The 16,842-nt window shown below is 43.9% G+C and overlaps 1 protein-coding gene across 6 annotated transcripts in view; it reads right to left on the reverse strand.

The window, feature by feature from the left end:
• TAFA5 (TAFA chemokine like family member 5) overlaps window positions 1–16,842 on the reverse strand; it is a 712,037-nt gene that overhangs the window by 154,894 nt on the left and 540,301 nt on the right. Inside the window, exon 4 of one of the 6 annotated variants that reach the window (XM_074942399.1) lies at window positions 2,687–3,003. The exons of the other annotated variants lie outside the window; for them this stretch is intronic. Coding sequence (XP_074798500.1) covers window positions 2,737–3,003 — 267 coding nt within the window. The 3' untranslated portion in view covers window positions 2,687–2,736. Of the gene's footprint in view, window positions 1–2,686; window positions 3,004–16,842 lie in introns of those variants that run through there. 6 annotated transcript variants of the gene reach the window in all.

Consider the following 16,842-nt stretch of genomic DNA (forward strand, 5'->3'; position numbering starts at 1 on the left):
CCCACCAAGTCTCTGTTATTCCAATCACGTCATAATTCCCTGACATCACCAGGACCGCCAGTTCTCCCTGCTTGTTTCCAAGGCTTTGTGCATTCGTATATAAGCACTTGAGAGAACCTGCTGATTGCCCCTCATTGTCAGTACGAGGCAGGAGCCCTCCCATCACAGACGTTCCTGCCTGTGCTTCCTCCCGGTATCCCGTTTTCCCACTTACCTCAGGGCTTTGGTCTCCTTCCCCCGGTGAACCTAGTTTAAAGCCCTCCTTACTCGGTTAGCCAGCCTGCTCGCAAAGATGCTCTTCCCTCTCTTCGTAAGATGGAGCCCGTCTCTGCCCAGCACTCCTCCTTCATGGAACACCATCCCATGGTCAAAGAATCCAAAGCCTTCTCTCCGACACCACCTGCATAGCCATTCGTTGACTTCCACGATTCAACGGTCCCTGCCCTGGCCTTTTCCTTCCACGGGGAGGATGGACGAGAACACCACTTGCGCCTCAAACTCCTTTATCCTTCTTCCCAGAGCCACATAGTCCGCAGTGATCCGCTCAAGGTCATTCTTGGCAGTATCATTGGTGCCCACGTGGAGGCTGCGAAAGCCGGAACTGCGGCTGGTCCTATCGGTGTATGCCGCCAACGTGCTCCTCGTGGTCCAGGATCCGGGCGACTTGGTGTGGGTGAAGGTTTGCCAGGCAGTCTACTCGGCAGCCTCCTCCACCCGGGTCAGCTGGGTCAAGAGCTCTGGCCTGGTGGTCTGGGACGGGTGGCAGGTGAGCTCCCTCCCCCCCGCGCTTCAGGCCATCCGATAGAGCCCGGGTCCGCTGCTCTATCTGGGCATTCACCTTTCTGCCACGCATCCATCTCTGCCGGAAAACTGGCACGGTTTAGAGGGCAGGGTGACAGAGCGGCTCTGGAAATGGACAGGACTACTCCGGTGCCTCTCCCTTCGAGGGAGGGCACTGGTGCTCAATCAATTAGTCCTGTCCATGCTCTGGTACTGGCTCAACACCCCAGTCCTGGCCCCGGGCTTCTTGGCCAACCTCTGGATGGCAATTCTGGAGTTCTTTTGGCCAGGAGTGCACGGGTCTCTGCAGGGGTCCCTGCCTCGTGGACCCAACCACCCCCCCCACCCCTTCACTGTGAGCTGGCTGCACGACTTGCAGCCAGTTTGTTTCCAGACTGTGCCAAGGAAACATCTATACACGCTCGTGCTCCATACCCTTCACTTCATCACCCACATGTCCCGCCCCGACATGAAGTAGCAGGACCTCTTGCCGCCTCTGGAGGGTGAGGAGCCCCGATGGGCCAGCCTATATTCCATCCTGGTCCCGAGGCCCACCAGGGACATCAGCTGGCGGCTCCTTCAGGGAAGCATGAGCACGGGCGTGTACTTGGCGCGGTTCACTCCCCTCCCGGACACCTGCCCCTTTTGCGGCATGAGGGAGACCTTGGCGCACGTGTACCTAGAGTGCGCCAGGTTGCAGACCCTATTCTGGCTCCTCCTAGATATTTTATTATGGTTTTGGTTGCACTTTTGCCCTCACCTGTTCATCTGTGCACTCCCTATCCGTGGCCCCACAAAGTTGTGGGACCTCCTTGTCAACCTCCTCCTAGCCCTGGCCAAAATGGCCATCTACAAAACCAGGGAGAGGAGGTTGGCTGACGGGATTTCCTGCGACTATGGGGCCTATTTCCGCTCCTCGGTCCATTCACGCATCCAGGCAGAGTTCCTCTGGGCGGCGTCCGCTGGCTCCCTGGATGTCTTTGAGGAGCAGTGGGCGCCGTCCGGGGTTCTCTGCTCAGTGTCCCCATCAGGTTCCCTTCGTTTAGCCCTATGACCTCACTCCTGTTCCTGTTATCTCATTAGTTGTCCCCAAACTTATTTGGAATCCTGGACTTGTGGATCCTCCCCTTATGCTGGGGGGAGGTCCTTTAGTAGTGCGGGGACAGAAGCCCGCTCACCTCCTGGATACCAAAAGGACTACTCTGCTGTACCCAACTGGCCTGGGTCTATCACAATATACACACAGAGACACAAGAGTATCATAAAATGTAAAGGTAGAAAAAGGGCCAGGGCCTCCCATGTTTATGAGTTTGGGGAAAATGTACTGCTATCTCAAATTATATTCCCAACTAAGCTCTTAAGAACAATATTACAGAGATAACTGCGATTAAATGTCCTTTGAGTCTTTTGTCATTTTGAAATGAAGTTATCCATTTGTTGATTGAAGTTTCCACTATTTAATGTATTTTTCTGTGTCATAACCCACGATTATTCATCTGTGTAAAGTACAGCTCTCGCTCTCACAATTAACTATGTACTGGACGTTGGCTAACTGGTCTAGTGAAGGGTGTCCAAAGTATAGGCAAAAGGCCAAATCAGGCCCATTGAGTCTTAAAATAAAGACTGAGTCTTAAAAGAAATAGTTTCTCAAAGTTGACCAAAAGTAAATTTATTGCTGGTGTCCTGCGCTTGGGGGTCAAAAAGGTTTGAATTTCTGGAGCAGATTAAATCCTTGGTGGGTGAGAAATAAATGAACACAGATTCAAGTTTATTTTTATCTAGATTATGCACATAGTTCCTTTTATTACATTGAACAAAGTGGAATAAAACAGTAGCAATGTGTACACAAAAGGAGCCATCAACAGGACTTCAGCAAAACATAGCTCTGCATCTAAGGTCTCAGGCCTACCTATTTCCCTGTGTGCTCCTTCCAAGATTCTGTTCCCGTTTGCTCTATTATGTTCTAACCCCACACCAAACATAATAAATGGTCTTTTGAAAGAATGTGTGTTTGAACTGCCACTCAGAATTCAACAACCTCAGAACGAACAGGTGCCAAAGTGTCTGAAGTTTCCTGGCATCCAGAAAAGGTAGCCTAAGGGCTTTTCTCCACTTGCCAGGGGATCGATGTGTGGCGCTCGATCCACAGGGTTGATTTAGTGGGTCTAGTGAAGACGAGCTCAATCGACCGCTGATCACTCTCCTGTCGACTCCAGTACTCCACTGGAACGAGAAGCATAAGGTAACTTGATGGGACAGTTTCTCCCATCGACCCTGCGCGATTTAGACACCACAATAAATAGACTTAAGATACGTCGACTCCAGCTACATAATTAACGGAGCTGGAGTTGCGTAACTTAGGTCGACCTAGCTCCATAGTGTAGACTTGCCCTAAGTCTCGCTGACTTTCAGCGAGATTTAAGCTGCTAAAGGCAACATCCACAAAGGGATCTTAGGCTCAGTACTGCAGCACCTTTCTTTTGGTCCAGTGAAATCCCTCAGCTCCATATTTGGAGTCTAGGGTCCCTATACAGTGCATGGGGAGAGTTAGGTACCCAGGCTCCCTATATAATCCTGGGGAAAGTTAGACATGTGAGAATGGGATTCACAGAAGCCAGCAAGCTGAGTGGGAACCCACCTAAGCTAGCGAGAGTGAATGAGAGAACAACTCTATAGCCCAGTGGTTAAAGTGCTCTGCTAGGTTGTGGGAGAGGCAGATTCAAATCTCAGCTCCCAAAAATATTTAAGTATGTCATACAAAGTAGGAGAGCTTCAAAAGGAAAAATTGAGAAAGCCCCAACCCAGACTACCCCACAACCCAATAGTTAGGGCACTAAGATGGTAGACCTGGGTTCAAGTCCTTGCTTTAAGGATTTGAACCTGGGTCTCCATAGTCTGGGTGAATGCTCCAACCACCTGGCTCTAAGAAATAAGGGAACCATCACAACCATTATATTGTGTGGGTCCTGTACTGGTAGATGTGGTTTTGGGTGTTCTCAAAGCACATTTACTGGGTTGGACCTCACAGGCAAGAGAGGCAGGGGAATGCCTCCTTTGTGAACTCCCACTGGGACTTAGGCATGAGTCAGGTGCGAAGCAGCTCAGTGGTGTCAGGACTCAGACAGCTTTGCACATGTCCACCAGCAGAAACTCAGGGGACTTCACTGGCAGAAACAAAGGTGCCTGAGGATTTTAGGCTCCTATCAGGTTAGGCAGCAGCTGGACATGGGTTCTGATCATCTAAATTGTGGACACAGGCACCTAAAGTGGCAGTTAGGTGTCTATGTCACTTTTGAAAATGGAACTGAAGCACTTGAGGCACATAGGGCCTTTTGAAAATTGTTCCCATAATGGAGTAATTACTGTGTAAATATTACTCAGGTGCATTACAGGGCAGGTCTACTCTGAAAGTGATGGTAAGGATGAAATCACCCGTGTTTTGTCTCAAAGAGCTCCATATAAAAGGCTGCATTTTCCAGAACTGGAAGTTGGAAAATCATCCTTTTATTTGTGACCTGACCTAATCTGATATGGAATTAGCAAGACACAATAAACACAAGGGGTTATAAGAAATTCTTGCCTTATTCCAGGAGTTCAGGTTCAGTTTCATAGAAACAAAGAAAGATCATTAAAAAAATCAAAAACCATATTTGAAGCATCTATGTAAGTAACTTGATGAAAGAATTAATGAATTCTGCCAATACAGAGTATCTTGTAGGTTGATAACCTGGGCTTTATTTTTTGAAAAATATACTGTATAATATTTTCAGGGGTTCTGCCCTCTTACTTTGTGTTTTCTAATTTTTTTAACTTACCGCTTGAAGTGTTTATGGCATATATTGAACTCAAAAAATGACTGATACCAAGAGTGATATTTCACAAGTACAATAATTAATTCCACAATATAGTCCAACTGAATAATCAGATATGACACATGCTTTAAGTTTCAGTGGAACATACAGGACAGCAGAAGGTAAAAGGCACAGTAGGTTACCTCCATACCCGGAGGACTGCAGCGGGGAAGAGAGAGAGATCAGTGGTTTGAGCATTGGCCTGCTAAACCCAGGGTTACGAGTTCAATCCTTGAGGGGGCCATTTAGGGATCTGGGGCAAAAATTGGGGATTGGTCCTGCTTTGAGCAGGGGGTTGGACTAGATGACCTCCTGAGGTCCCTTCCAACCCTGATATTCTATGATTTTATGAATGCACACATGACCCACTAATGCACATCCCTGAGCAGTTTTATTGCTGGTATAATATAGATTTTTTTCTGATTTAAGAACACTATATTTTTGTGGGCTTTAGTGAATATTCCCTGCATTTATGAAAAATAATTAAGTTATGAATACATGAGAAAGAATTGGTAAGAAAGGAGCTAGTAACCCTTTTTACAGAAATTTTGTTCTGACTTTTAAACTAATTTAATTTTGAAATCACCACCAACTAACATTTATTTTCCTTTTTCTGCGTAGGACTGGACCATTTACTTGGCATGTGTGGCTTTCAACATGGTTTTCACAGTAGTGCTGCTTCAAAATGGCTATATTGAGTCCAGGTTGTATGTGCCCCGGAATAAGGCCCTCTCACATGTATGTGGCCCTGGAAGAGTTTCTCATATCGCAGCTCCAGGTATGGGGAGCAGCTCTGCATACAGTTTCACTCCCACAAAAAATAAATGGGGAGAGATGGAGCCATGGTTCTGCTTGCTCCTCTCTCCCCGCATTAACCAAGAAGTCAGTTCACTGTGCACAAGGAGGCAAGCGTGCTTTGCCCTGTAAAAAGCTGTAGCACATTACTCCCTCCGCCTATTGCACCAGAGGGGCATTGGAGTGTTGTTTGTGGCACAATGCCTCCTAGGGCTCCTGCTGGAGTTCTGCAGCTAACATTGAGGGCTACGTCTCATCTAGGGCACATTCCAGCCCCAGATTACCACTTTTTATTGAAAGCTAATTTGGGAGTCCAACCAGCCTGGCAATCTAGTGACAGAGAATGTAAGGCTTTCACACACTAGGCTGGCAGTGGATGGGAGGGCTGTGCAGAAATGTCCAACTCAGCCTCATTCTTTAATCCTGGTGAAATCAATGGGAACTAAGTACCTGCTTAAAGTTATGCATATGCTACAGTACTGTCCTGAATGGGGATGGTGAATGGGAAGATCAGGTGATATCTTGAATCAGAGCCTTAGGGAGAAAAGGGCAACTGATGATACTCTACAGTCCACCTCTGAGGACACAAAGAGTTGCCTAACTCAGGGAGGAGCAGTGCAAGACTCCAGCCAATGCTTGTATATTCTTCCTTGGGCTGAGGTCTTTAAAGTGGCAAGAAGAGAAAGCTCAGATCTTAAAAACACTCTTCCCCTCTTCCCTAATGCAGGAGATGTCAGATGACTCAGATCTTTCAGTTTTGTTTCCTTTTGGAAAAAGTGGAATTTCAAACAATTCAGACATGGGCAAGGAGCTATCAAGTGTAGCAGCATGACCACCAATTTCACTGTGGCTTTCAAAAGCACTTCATCCACAGCACCGCTGTTTTTTAACTTTCTTGCTGTATTAAAAAAAATCCCAAATCTGGTGGCATTTCATTTTCCTCATGTATCTTATTTAATTAAAGAAGAAAGTTAAAAGCATCCGAGCTGCAGGTTTCAATTTTTGGTGAGAGCTGTGGTTATGCTGATGGCAGAGACGATAGGGAAGACCCAGAAATTATTAATTAATTATTGTTATTTTTAAAACCAACTAGACAGAGTCCAGTGGTTTAGTGGTAAATGCTCTGCGCTGCCATGTGGGAGGCAGGTTAATTTTCTGCTCTAAACCTCTCATTCACAAGTAAGGCAGGACTTGACAGGATTTCCCAGGGGTAAGGAGATGTTTGGCATTGGCCAGTACAAACCCTTGAAGCCTATTAAGGAGCATGCTGATTGGTTCTCAAGGGAACCCCTGGTCCTCCTCAGACAGATGGATGGTGATTGCCACATGCTGTCTCAAAGGGAAGTGGAATAAATCAGGGGGGAAACAATGGCAGATTTTTTAGTGTTTCATAAAAGATATAAAGGTCTTTCAGTGAGGGGATAAAACCCCCACTAGAAACTTTAGGACACATACTGTATCCTGTTGAATATTAGTTGTATTTTAAAACTGCATCATTAACGATTATTACAAGTAATAGTAACATTGTTTAATGCTGATTATTAGGTAATAATGCAGGCTAATGCAGGGAAAATGACATAACTCCCCTCTCCTAATCACAACAGCCACAATAGCTTAATATGAATCTATACTCTGCCTAAACCAGCCCTATTTCTGGTATGACTGCAGTGCCCAACTGTTCATATCTTTGGGCTAATAGGAAAAGCATCCCAGATGATCGCAATGATTGTGACAGCACAAAGGGAGAGGAGCAATATTTCTGATAGCTGGGACCCAAACCACATAGTTTACAAAACAATACTACACCAGCAGAAGCAAATGAGAAGCCAGGAAAATATCCGGAGGACACTGGTTCACAATACAGTGACAATTGCAATTTTATACTTGCTGTAGCTTCTAAGGCCCTGATCCTGCAACGCGTAGTGTGTGGGTAGATCGCTGTGCCTATGTAGGGCCGCCACTGACTTCAAAGGGGCTCTGTGCCAGCAGAACAGTCCACCTACATGCTACACATTGTAGGATTGGGGCCTAAGTGATCTTCAGTAATTTCCACTGACATGCAATTTGGAGTTCACAAAAGAATAGTCTGGACTCTGCAGTGGGCTGGGCTGATGTCTGCTTCAGGAAAACACAGCTATAGCTGTCAACCAAGCATACCAGATAAAGGTGCTTCTGGGCAGGAAGCTAACTGAAAATTCAGGAGGGGGGGAGGGGATTGAGAAGTGTCCCTCCCCTCAAATTGTGAAACTCATTGATAAAAGACAAGCAGAGACTAAAACTGCCACATCTTCTAGGTATGCAGTGTTGTTGTAGCAGTGTCGGTCCCAGGATAGTAGAGAGACAAGTTGGGTGAGGTCATATCTTTTATTAAACCAGCTTCCCTTGGTAAGAAAGACAAGCTTTCAAGTTACAGAGAATTCTTCATGCCTGGGAAAAGTACTCCAAGTGTCACAGCTAAATACAAGATCAAACAGATTAGTAAGTACATATTCTAAATGGCCACTTCACCTTGAATGGTCCCTTAGAATACGTGCTAACTACTTATGCTAAACTATCTGTTAGATCTTGTATTTAGCTGTGACACTCTGAGTACCTTTACCAGACCTGAGGAAGAGATGTATGTATCCTGAAAGCTTGTCTCTTTCACCAATAGAAGCTGGTCCAAAAGATATTACCTCCCACCCCAGAAACACCTTTTGCCTGGATTGAGCTTCAATCTCATATTTTCCCTTGTCTCAGACAAGCATCATTGCCACTGGCACTAATTCTCACTCTTGCTCAGCAGAGAGGGTAAGGACAGAATAGATACAAAGACTTAATAGATACAAAGACCCTCTTGCTCCTAGCAACAGTGTTACCAGAACTTTGAAGCACTTTGGAGGGACAATATTGGGGAAGTCTGCAGTGCAGCTGCCTATGATGTACTTATTCTGTAGCTAAACAGAGGATGTCAGGCTCCAAGGCAGTCTGACACCTTTCACAAATAAGTAAGTCACTTTAAAAAAAATTCCGTAATACAATTGAACTGTATATTACTTATATAAGTTTAAGTTTGGAATGAAAGCCCTTAATTGGACTCCTTGCATCTCATGTTCATAAAATGTTTGAAAATGATCAAAAATTGAAAATGAGTATCTTTGTAGATCTAAATGTCATTAGCATACAATCAGTTAATCACTTTACATCAGTTGACTCCATCTGTCTCACTCCCTTCAGTTGTATGCTTTGTTGCACAAGTGGAACAGTGAGATAAATCAACCACTCATTTATTTGCTTTATTGCATAAATCACACTGCAACAAAATGAAATAAATCAAATAAAGAAGTTCAAGATGGGTTTTGGTGAATTCCTGAGATGCTTGGAAATTAATCAGATAAATTAATATTATATCTCCTCAAGGGAATACATTTAATAGATTTTTCAATATTTGCTGTTCCTAACCTTTTTCCTCCTTTAATATATTCCCAAATGTTGCCACCATTTTTAGAACAAAAGATGATTAAATCAGTAATCTGCCTCGGTGTTGTCTGTTGCAAAAACAAACACACACACACACGCAAAAGTCTCTTGGAAGAATGTTAAACTTGTGATAAAATTGCTAAACAATTCAAAATTAAGGCTTGACTCTTCAGACACAATTCATACCCAAACCCCTAAACTTTGAATAAAACAAAAGAGATATAATTGCACCAGGATCAGTAAAATTGGGTAGCCACTACCTAGTATAAAATGTAATATGGCCCTTGGATAAGGCTGCAGAGACATAAAATTGGGGTAGCTAACTGGTCCTCTTCTTCTAATTGAACACTATGTATAATAAGGTATTTAAAATCCATTAAAAGTCTACTTAATACTTTTGAAAGTTGCCTGATTGATAGTATAACCCATGCCTACTTGGTGTGGCGCTCTGTCCCCCTCTAGTGTCACCTAGCCCAGCTAGAGATTGATGAGTCTTCTACAGCCTTGGCATTTAGCTCTAGAGGTCCCAGGTTCGAGCCCAATGACAACCACGGTCTGTTGGTGTTACAACAGCACTGGAAATTATAGGCAAATTTCCCTCTCAAATACGCAGGTGACATCAACTTTTCTGACACAGGTATAATTTAGGACGGGATTTAGCTCTGACTCATAACATGGTCAAATGAGCAGTGTGAGTACAAACTTCCCCACATTGCTTTCCTAATGTGACTCTTCTGGAGGAACCAGAGCAACAAGTTCAGTCTCCCTATCTACTCACTCCCTGACCCCTCTGCAGAGACTGCTAAAAAAAGTCCGTCATTTGTGTAAATGATAACAATCATTTTGTGATGTGGATATTACTCTCCAGCAAACGGAAGTCAGATCACAACCATTTTCACAGAAGCCACCAAAATGCAGTTGAACAATAACAGCAATACGGACACTACTGAGCTGTTTTAAACTATTGACCTAAAGGTAAAAGGCTCAGTACACTTCCACTGAACATCCAGTCTTTAGTGATCTATCAAACCTAAATAGTTTCATGCACAAATATATAGGAAACTCTGATACCAGTGACTGCCCAGATTATTACGAAGTCAGTTCCCTGATTCAGTAGTATATCATAGCAGCTTGTTTTAATACTATTACCAATGCAATGACAACTGTAAAATTTTAGTGATTCCTAACCACTAAGCCTTTTAAAGAATGTGGAAGAAAACAGGGTATATTTTTGTCTCCTCATGAACAGCTGACTGGCGTTTCCAGGTTGGAACCCATGGTTTTCAGATAATCAAACTCATCATGAGCCTGATTCACCATAAAGTGGTTTATGTGAGTTTAAATGAGGTGTCTTTTTCTTGCCTGGCAGAAAGCCAGCAAATTTTATTTCTGATTTAGAGAACAAACTCAGGGCCACTTGTGTATAGTGATATGGACAGAATGAAATCTGCAGCACATTTATGAGACAAACTGGTAGCAGCATGGGGGAAACACTGCTCTTTGTTACACAGGCCAAATGTTAACAGTGGTGCACAAATAATATGATTTGTGTGCGAGCCTCCGACATAATATGTACCCTGTAAGGTGCCCTTATCCGGATGTGCTTGGAATTTCATGTACAGATACAAATATGGAATGCTCCATCATACTGGACTGAACAGGCTCTCCAGTATTATCTTCTTACTATATGTTCCATTCTATGCATCCGATGAAGTGGGCTGTAGCACACGAAAGCTTATGCTCTAATAAATCTGTCAGACTCTAAGGTACCACAAGTACTCCTGTTCTTTTAACCAGCTTGATGTCACACATAAGCATATATACTAAATAGAGTGATATTGTGATCATGGTTCTGTAGGTCCGAGAGATATTAGTTTGCCATCTCTTCTTTAGGAAAAGGAAAGAGTGTGTCAAAAAGATCAGGATGTTTGGGTTAAATAGCAAAGCCAGCATAAGCCTGAACCGCTTCCATCAAATACACCAGATATGAAATGGAGAAATAAAAGGGAAAGATCAGCTAACAAGGTGCTAGCAAAAATGAGTGCTCAAAATACCTGCTTACATTGGCCTAATAATTGTGGGCTTAGTCCCACAGTCTTTACACAAGAAAACTTTCCGCTGCTTTGAACAGAAATTAAACAAATAGGCTGCAGGATTGGGACTTAGAGCACTTCTCTATAACCAAAGGTATCACATTTGAGAATTGGCTTTTCTTTAAACCATAAACTTAATCAGAAGTTTAAAAGATTTAAAATTTTTATCAAGATAAAAATACAAAGTCTTTATCACTGGTCATCCCCTCTGCTAAGAATGATAAGAGATACCGTCTTCCTTAGGTTTTCTAAGTTTTTGGAGCTAATGAGCCACTTCCAGACAAAGAACACACCATCCCTGGAGAGCTCTAAACCTAATGATATACAGCTGAAATTTTGTAACTATAATCATACCAGAAGCAGTTCATTATTGTCTCATTGCTACCTTGGGCTCTTTCTGGCTCTTTTTTTTTTATCCACCTGGTCCTACTTGTCATACATTTTGATTGTAAGCTCTCCAGAACACGGGTCATCTTGTTATGTATATGGGAAGTGGCTAGAATAATAGGGCCCTAATGTTGGGATACATGGTCCATACTTTAGGCTGAACTCCATAAGGCCTATGGTGTCCATGATTAACTAGAGAAAATCCAGATTTCCACCTGGAATGCACTAACCCTAAATGAGATCAGGCACTAGGTTTTATTACACTGAGAGTTGAAAAGATACAACAGATACTGTTGTATCTTTTCAACTCTCAGTGTAATAAAACCTAGTACAGTTGCTGGGATAACTGAGGCGACCCTCGTGAAAAATGTTCAACCTTCGGTGGAAGATGCAAGTTTACTGCATTCTGGAGGAACCAGCCATGTAAACAGGGTGGAACTTGTCCTCCATTCACCCTTTAATAAATCACTCACAATGTGGCACCCTGTTTCTGATCAACTGCTATATGCCAGGCTGATTAATTGTCATGGGCAGCTGTCCATCATTGTAGCCTATGCTCCCACTGAGGGAGCTATAGATGTTAATAAAGATCAATTCTAGCAGCAGTGACACAATCTGTTCTGCTGCATGACAAATTTTATTATACTTGGACATATGAATGCCACACCAAGGTGTCCCAGAAATGGCTTTGAGACTATTCTCAGGCCATTTTGCTCTCCTTTTGCACTTCTCATAATAGTATCACCCTGGCAGTCGGTTCAAGCACTTAGATATCCATCAGGAAACCTGGATATCCAGTGATGGCCAGCCAAGCAAGGAGCTGGATCATATATTGGTCTGGAATTGTAGTTTAGTAAGGTCACATTAGGCCTACAGAGGTGCAGAATCCCCAGCAAATATTGATCATTTCTCTTTGTTACTAAAACGGCAATTACCCCCTGATTTCAACACAAGAGTGTGCTTGTTATAACACATAAAGCACAACGCATCTACGAAAATTCAGTACTTGCTAACAAGTCCTCTGTCACAATGCATCACAAAATCAATGCATTTGACGCTCTCCCTGATGATGTAGAAACAGCTTGGATGGCCATAAGCACAGTCATCCAAAACTGAAATGCTACAAGTGACATCCTTGGCTATTTGATGAGATGCTTCAAATTCTGCAAGGGAAATCTAAGGCCAGACAGTGCCATGATACTGTTGAACATAAACTTTTATAAGTATGTTTTGGGTGAGAGCAAAAGTGGATCGTGAAGTTTATTTTTAGAATTTGGCAAAAGAGGCAGAAGAGGGAATAAGATCTAATAAATTATGACCCTCATTCAAAGCTGTTCAGTCACTTTGATCCAAAACTGGACTTCATGAGGAGTTTATGTCCATAAATATGGCCGATGGTAAAACATGCTTAATGCAAAAAGTCCTGTAAAGGTAGAAAGAATATTATGAGACAGTATTTAACCATCCTGAAGCAATTCCATGCCCAGATTTGAGTGTGTTAGAGGTAGATGCAATTCCTGACCCCAAAACCTGTGTAGATGTACCTACTTTGGAAGAGGTTCACTCTGATATAAAGAAACTGTGATGCAGGCATGCTGCTGGACCTAACGGCATAGCACCCAAACTTCTCAGACGTACCATAGAGCCCATAAGTGCAGAATTACACCAATTTTTTCTCTGAGCTTGGACTACTGGGAAGATAAAAGTGGAGTAGAAGCAAGGGATCAACATCCTGCTTTATAAGGGGAAGGCCCATAGACTGAGTGCAGAAGCTGCAGGCCAATAACTCTGCTTTCTGTTCCCCAAAAAGTTTCTACGCACATCCTATTCACTGGGCCCCGGCCTCTCCTTGTCAAACGCCATCATCCAGAGGAACTGGGTTTCACTACTGGGCAATCTACAATGGACACTAAACTTGCTCTTCATCTTTTATCTGATGCAAATTCAACCATCTTTTGACAGTGGCATATGTAGACCTAAAGGCAGCCTTCAATTCTGTTGACAGAGCTGCCCTGGGGAAGGCTCTATGAAGCACTGGCATTCCCAACATCCTCTTGAGGTTAATTCAATATCTACATAATGACTCCAGAGCACAGGTAGGATGGGGGACCCATAGATCTTACAGGTTTTACACTAAATCTGGGTGAAGCAGGGATGTGCCTTGGCCCCTGCCTTGTTCTGCTGTGCAGTGGATTGGGTCCATGAACATATCTCTGCAAATACCAGTATAACTGTCAGTTTAACTCCTTTTACCAACCTGGATTATGGGGATGATGATGTCCTCTTAAGCCAGGACCCAAATGACCTAGACACAAAAGACACACTAGAGAGCTTCCAGCATGTGGCAGCTGCTCTTGGGCAAAGACAAAAATCCAGAGTGTTGGTGCAAATGTTGTGATACAAGACATCTGTGCTGCTGGACAAAGTGTGGAACTGGTGGACGATTTCAGCTATCTGGGCAGCAACACTGTCATCAAATGGATGTAGCCAGCCCGACATCCTAAGGAGAATCAATTTAGCAACCTCAGCCACGAAGAATATGCACAGAATCTGGAGCCTAAAGAAGGTGAAATTAAATACAAAAATATGGATTTATCAAACCTGTGTACTCCCAATCCTTTTATATAGATCTGAAACATGGACATTGCCTAAACAAGACATCAGAAGACTGGAGGCATTTCATATGCATTGCCAGCAGTGACTATTATGCATAAGATGGTTTGATTTTATCAGTAATAGGGGCGTATTATGGAAAACTGACCTCTGAGATAAAGTCCCAGCATATCGGACTTGAGGTGAGGAGGGGACATTGCCTGGCCATGGACTAGCAGTGACCATGTGATCATCTGCAATTAACCTGGCTGCACCAGATCAGTAATAACCCTGCAGAACTCTCAGACGCCTGGAATAAAGCCATACAATGTGGCCAGGGGCATTCAGCGCTACTGTCTCAGCATATTGTTGTTGTTGTTGCTCTTGGGCTACAGTCCCTAGATGCCATCACAACACAAATAAATAAATAAAAATCCTAGCTAGCACCCACTGGGAGTGCTGTGAGGGGAATCCAAGCCTCTGCTGCTCTGGATCCCCTCAGTGTTTCAAGCTTCTGGAGCCTGACAAGAATCCCAGCCACTGCCCCAATCTCAGCATTCCTAGACACACTCTCAGGGCACAGATCTATCTATCTAGCACCCCCCTCCAAGTTTTGGGACCCACTGACCAGCTCCCTAGTCCATCTTGGTCCAGCACTGACCTGGCAGATTCACTGGCACTTAAACACATCCCGCTCCCACAACTCCATCCTAAACACGTGAAGCTTCTGGTTATAGCTTAACAATCTCAGGGGCACACAGCAATTGTGAAGCAATTAATATATAGGAACATACTTGGCTCAGAATCTAGTGCATTTACGCTCTTTTATACTTAATAACGTAAGGCGCAGGAGAGTTCAGATCATACAAAATGATAAACACCAAATGCACGTCTCTGTCTCTGTTTCCTCACCACTGTGAGGTATTCTTTGGGATGGGTTCTGATTCCCTACGGTAGTCCAGAGTCCTTGCAGTATATGGACTCAGAAAAGCAGGCAGGGTCTTCCTGTCCCATGAAGCTACTACATGTTGGGTGACTTCTTCCTCATGGAGTCTCTTACCCAGTTTTCTGTGACTTTTCTCTCTCTTGCCCCACACTTTCTTTTCCTGTCTGGCCCCTGTCCCTGGGTGTTTCTTCTTTTTGTAAGCCCCTCCTAGTCACCTGGCCTTTTTTTGTTCTCCTTCTGGTAACTTTCTACTGCTCCAACCTTCCTCCTCGCTTCAGAGGTATCAGCAAAACTTATTTTTCCCCCTTATGGGTGTAACTTCTTTTTAAAATATTTTTATGAGATTTAAGTACCATCATTAACCTTCAGTACTTCCTTTTGTATTTGTCTAAGGAGTACATGCTATTGGCCTAGTCGGCAATAGTGGACTCACGTACATATAGGCATTAACAATACAGCATTTTCATAATATAACTTCACAATGTCAATCAGAATTTGTAAATTGTACAGATATAGCCCAATTCAACACAATAAGTAAAATCTAATTATGAAGTTTCAAAAATGAAAATTTAATTCTAAAAGAGGTACAACATACTCCCACATTTCTGGTTGATGGGATGAGGCTTGATTTGCTGATGAATGATGTCCCAGATAAGGTTGAATTCGGGGGAACAGAGTCTCAAGTCCTTTTCATTCCAAAAGCCGTATAATGGTGCCACTGAAAGCAACTTGATTCACAGAGATACGAGGATGAAAATAGGAAGAGACATTTAAAGGCTTTTAAAGCTCTAGTTTGGCAGCCCTCTTTCAGAAACAAAGTCTATTGACAGGTTTCAGAGTAGCAGCCGCGTTAGTCTGGTTAGACAAAGTTGGATCATAGAATCATAGAATATCAGGGTTGGAAGGGACCCCAGAAGGTCATCTAGTCCAACCCCCTGCTCGAAGCAGGACCAATTCCCAGTTAAATCATCCCAGCCAGGGCTTTGTCAAGCCTGACCTTAAAAACCTCTAAGGAAGGAGATTCTACCACCTCCCTAGGTAACGCATTCCAGTGTTTCACCACCCTCTTAGTGAAAAAGTTTTTCCTAATATCCAATCTAAACCTCCCCCATTGCAACTTGAGACCATTACTCCTCGTTCTGTCATCTGCTACCATTGAGAACAGTCTAGAGCCATCCTCTTTGGAACCCCCTTTCAGGTAGTTGAAAGCAGCTATCAAATCCCCCCTCATTCTTCTCTTCTGCAGACTAAACAATCCCAGCTCCCTCAGCCTCTCCTCTTAAGTCATGTGCTCTAGACCCCTAATCATTTTTGTTGCCCTTCGCTGGACTCTCTCCAATTTATCCACATCCTTCTTGTAGTGTGGGGCCCAAAACTGGACACAGTACTCTAGATGAGGCCTCACCAGTGTCGAATAGAGGGGAACGATCACGTCCCTCGATCTGCTCGCTATGCCCCTACTTATACATCCCAAAATGCCATTGGCCTTCTTGGCAACAAGGGCACACTGCTGACTCATATCCAACTTCTCGTCCACTGTCACCCCTAGGTCCTTTTCCGCAGAACTGCTGCCTAGCCATTCGGTCCCTAGTCTGTAGCGGTGCATTGGATTCTTCCATCCTAAGTGTAGGACCCTGCACTTATCCTTATTGAACCTCATCAGATTTCTTTTGGCCCAATCCTCCAATTTGTCTAGGTCCTTCTGTATCCTATCCCTCCCCTCCAGCGTATCTACCACTCCTCCCAGTTTAGTATCATCCGCAAATTTGCTGAGAGTGCAATCCACACCATCCTCCAGATCATTTATGAAGATATTGAACAAAACCGGCCCCAGGACTGACCCCTGGGGCACTCCACTTGACACCGGCTGCCAACTAGACATGGAGCCATTGATCACTACCCGTTGAGCCCGACAATCTAGCCAGCTTTCTACCCACCT

The sequence above is a fragment of the Natator depressus genome, chromosome 1, assembly GCF_965152275.1.
Source record: "Natator depressus isolate rNatDep1 chromosome 1, rNatDep2.hap1, whole genome shotgun sequence".
Taxonomy (NCBI): domain Eukaryota; kingdom Metazoa; phylum Chordata; order Testudines; family Cheloniidae; genus Natator; species Natator depressus.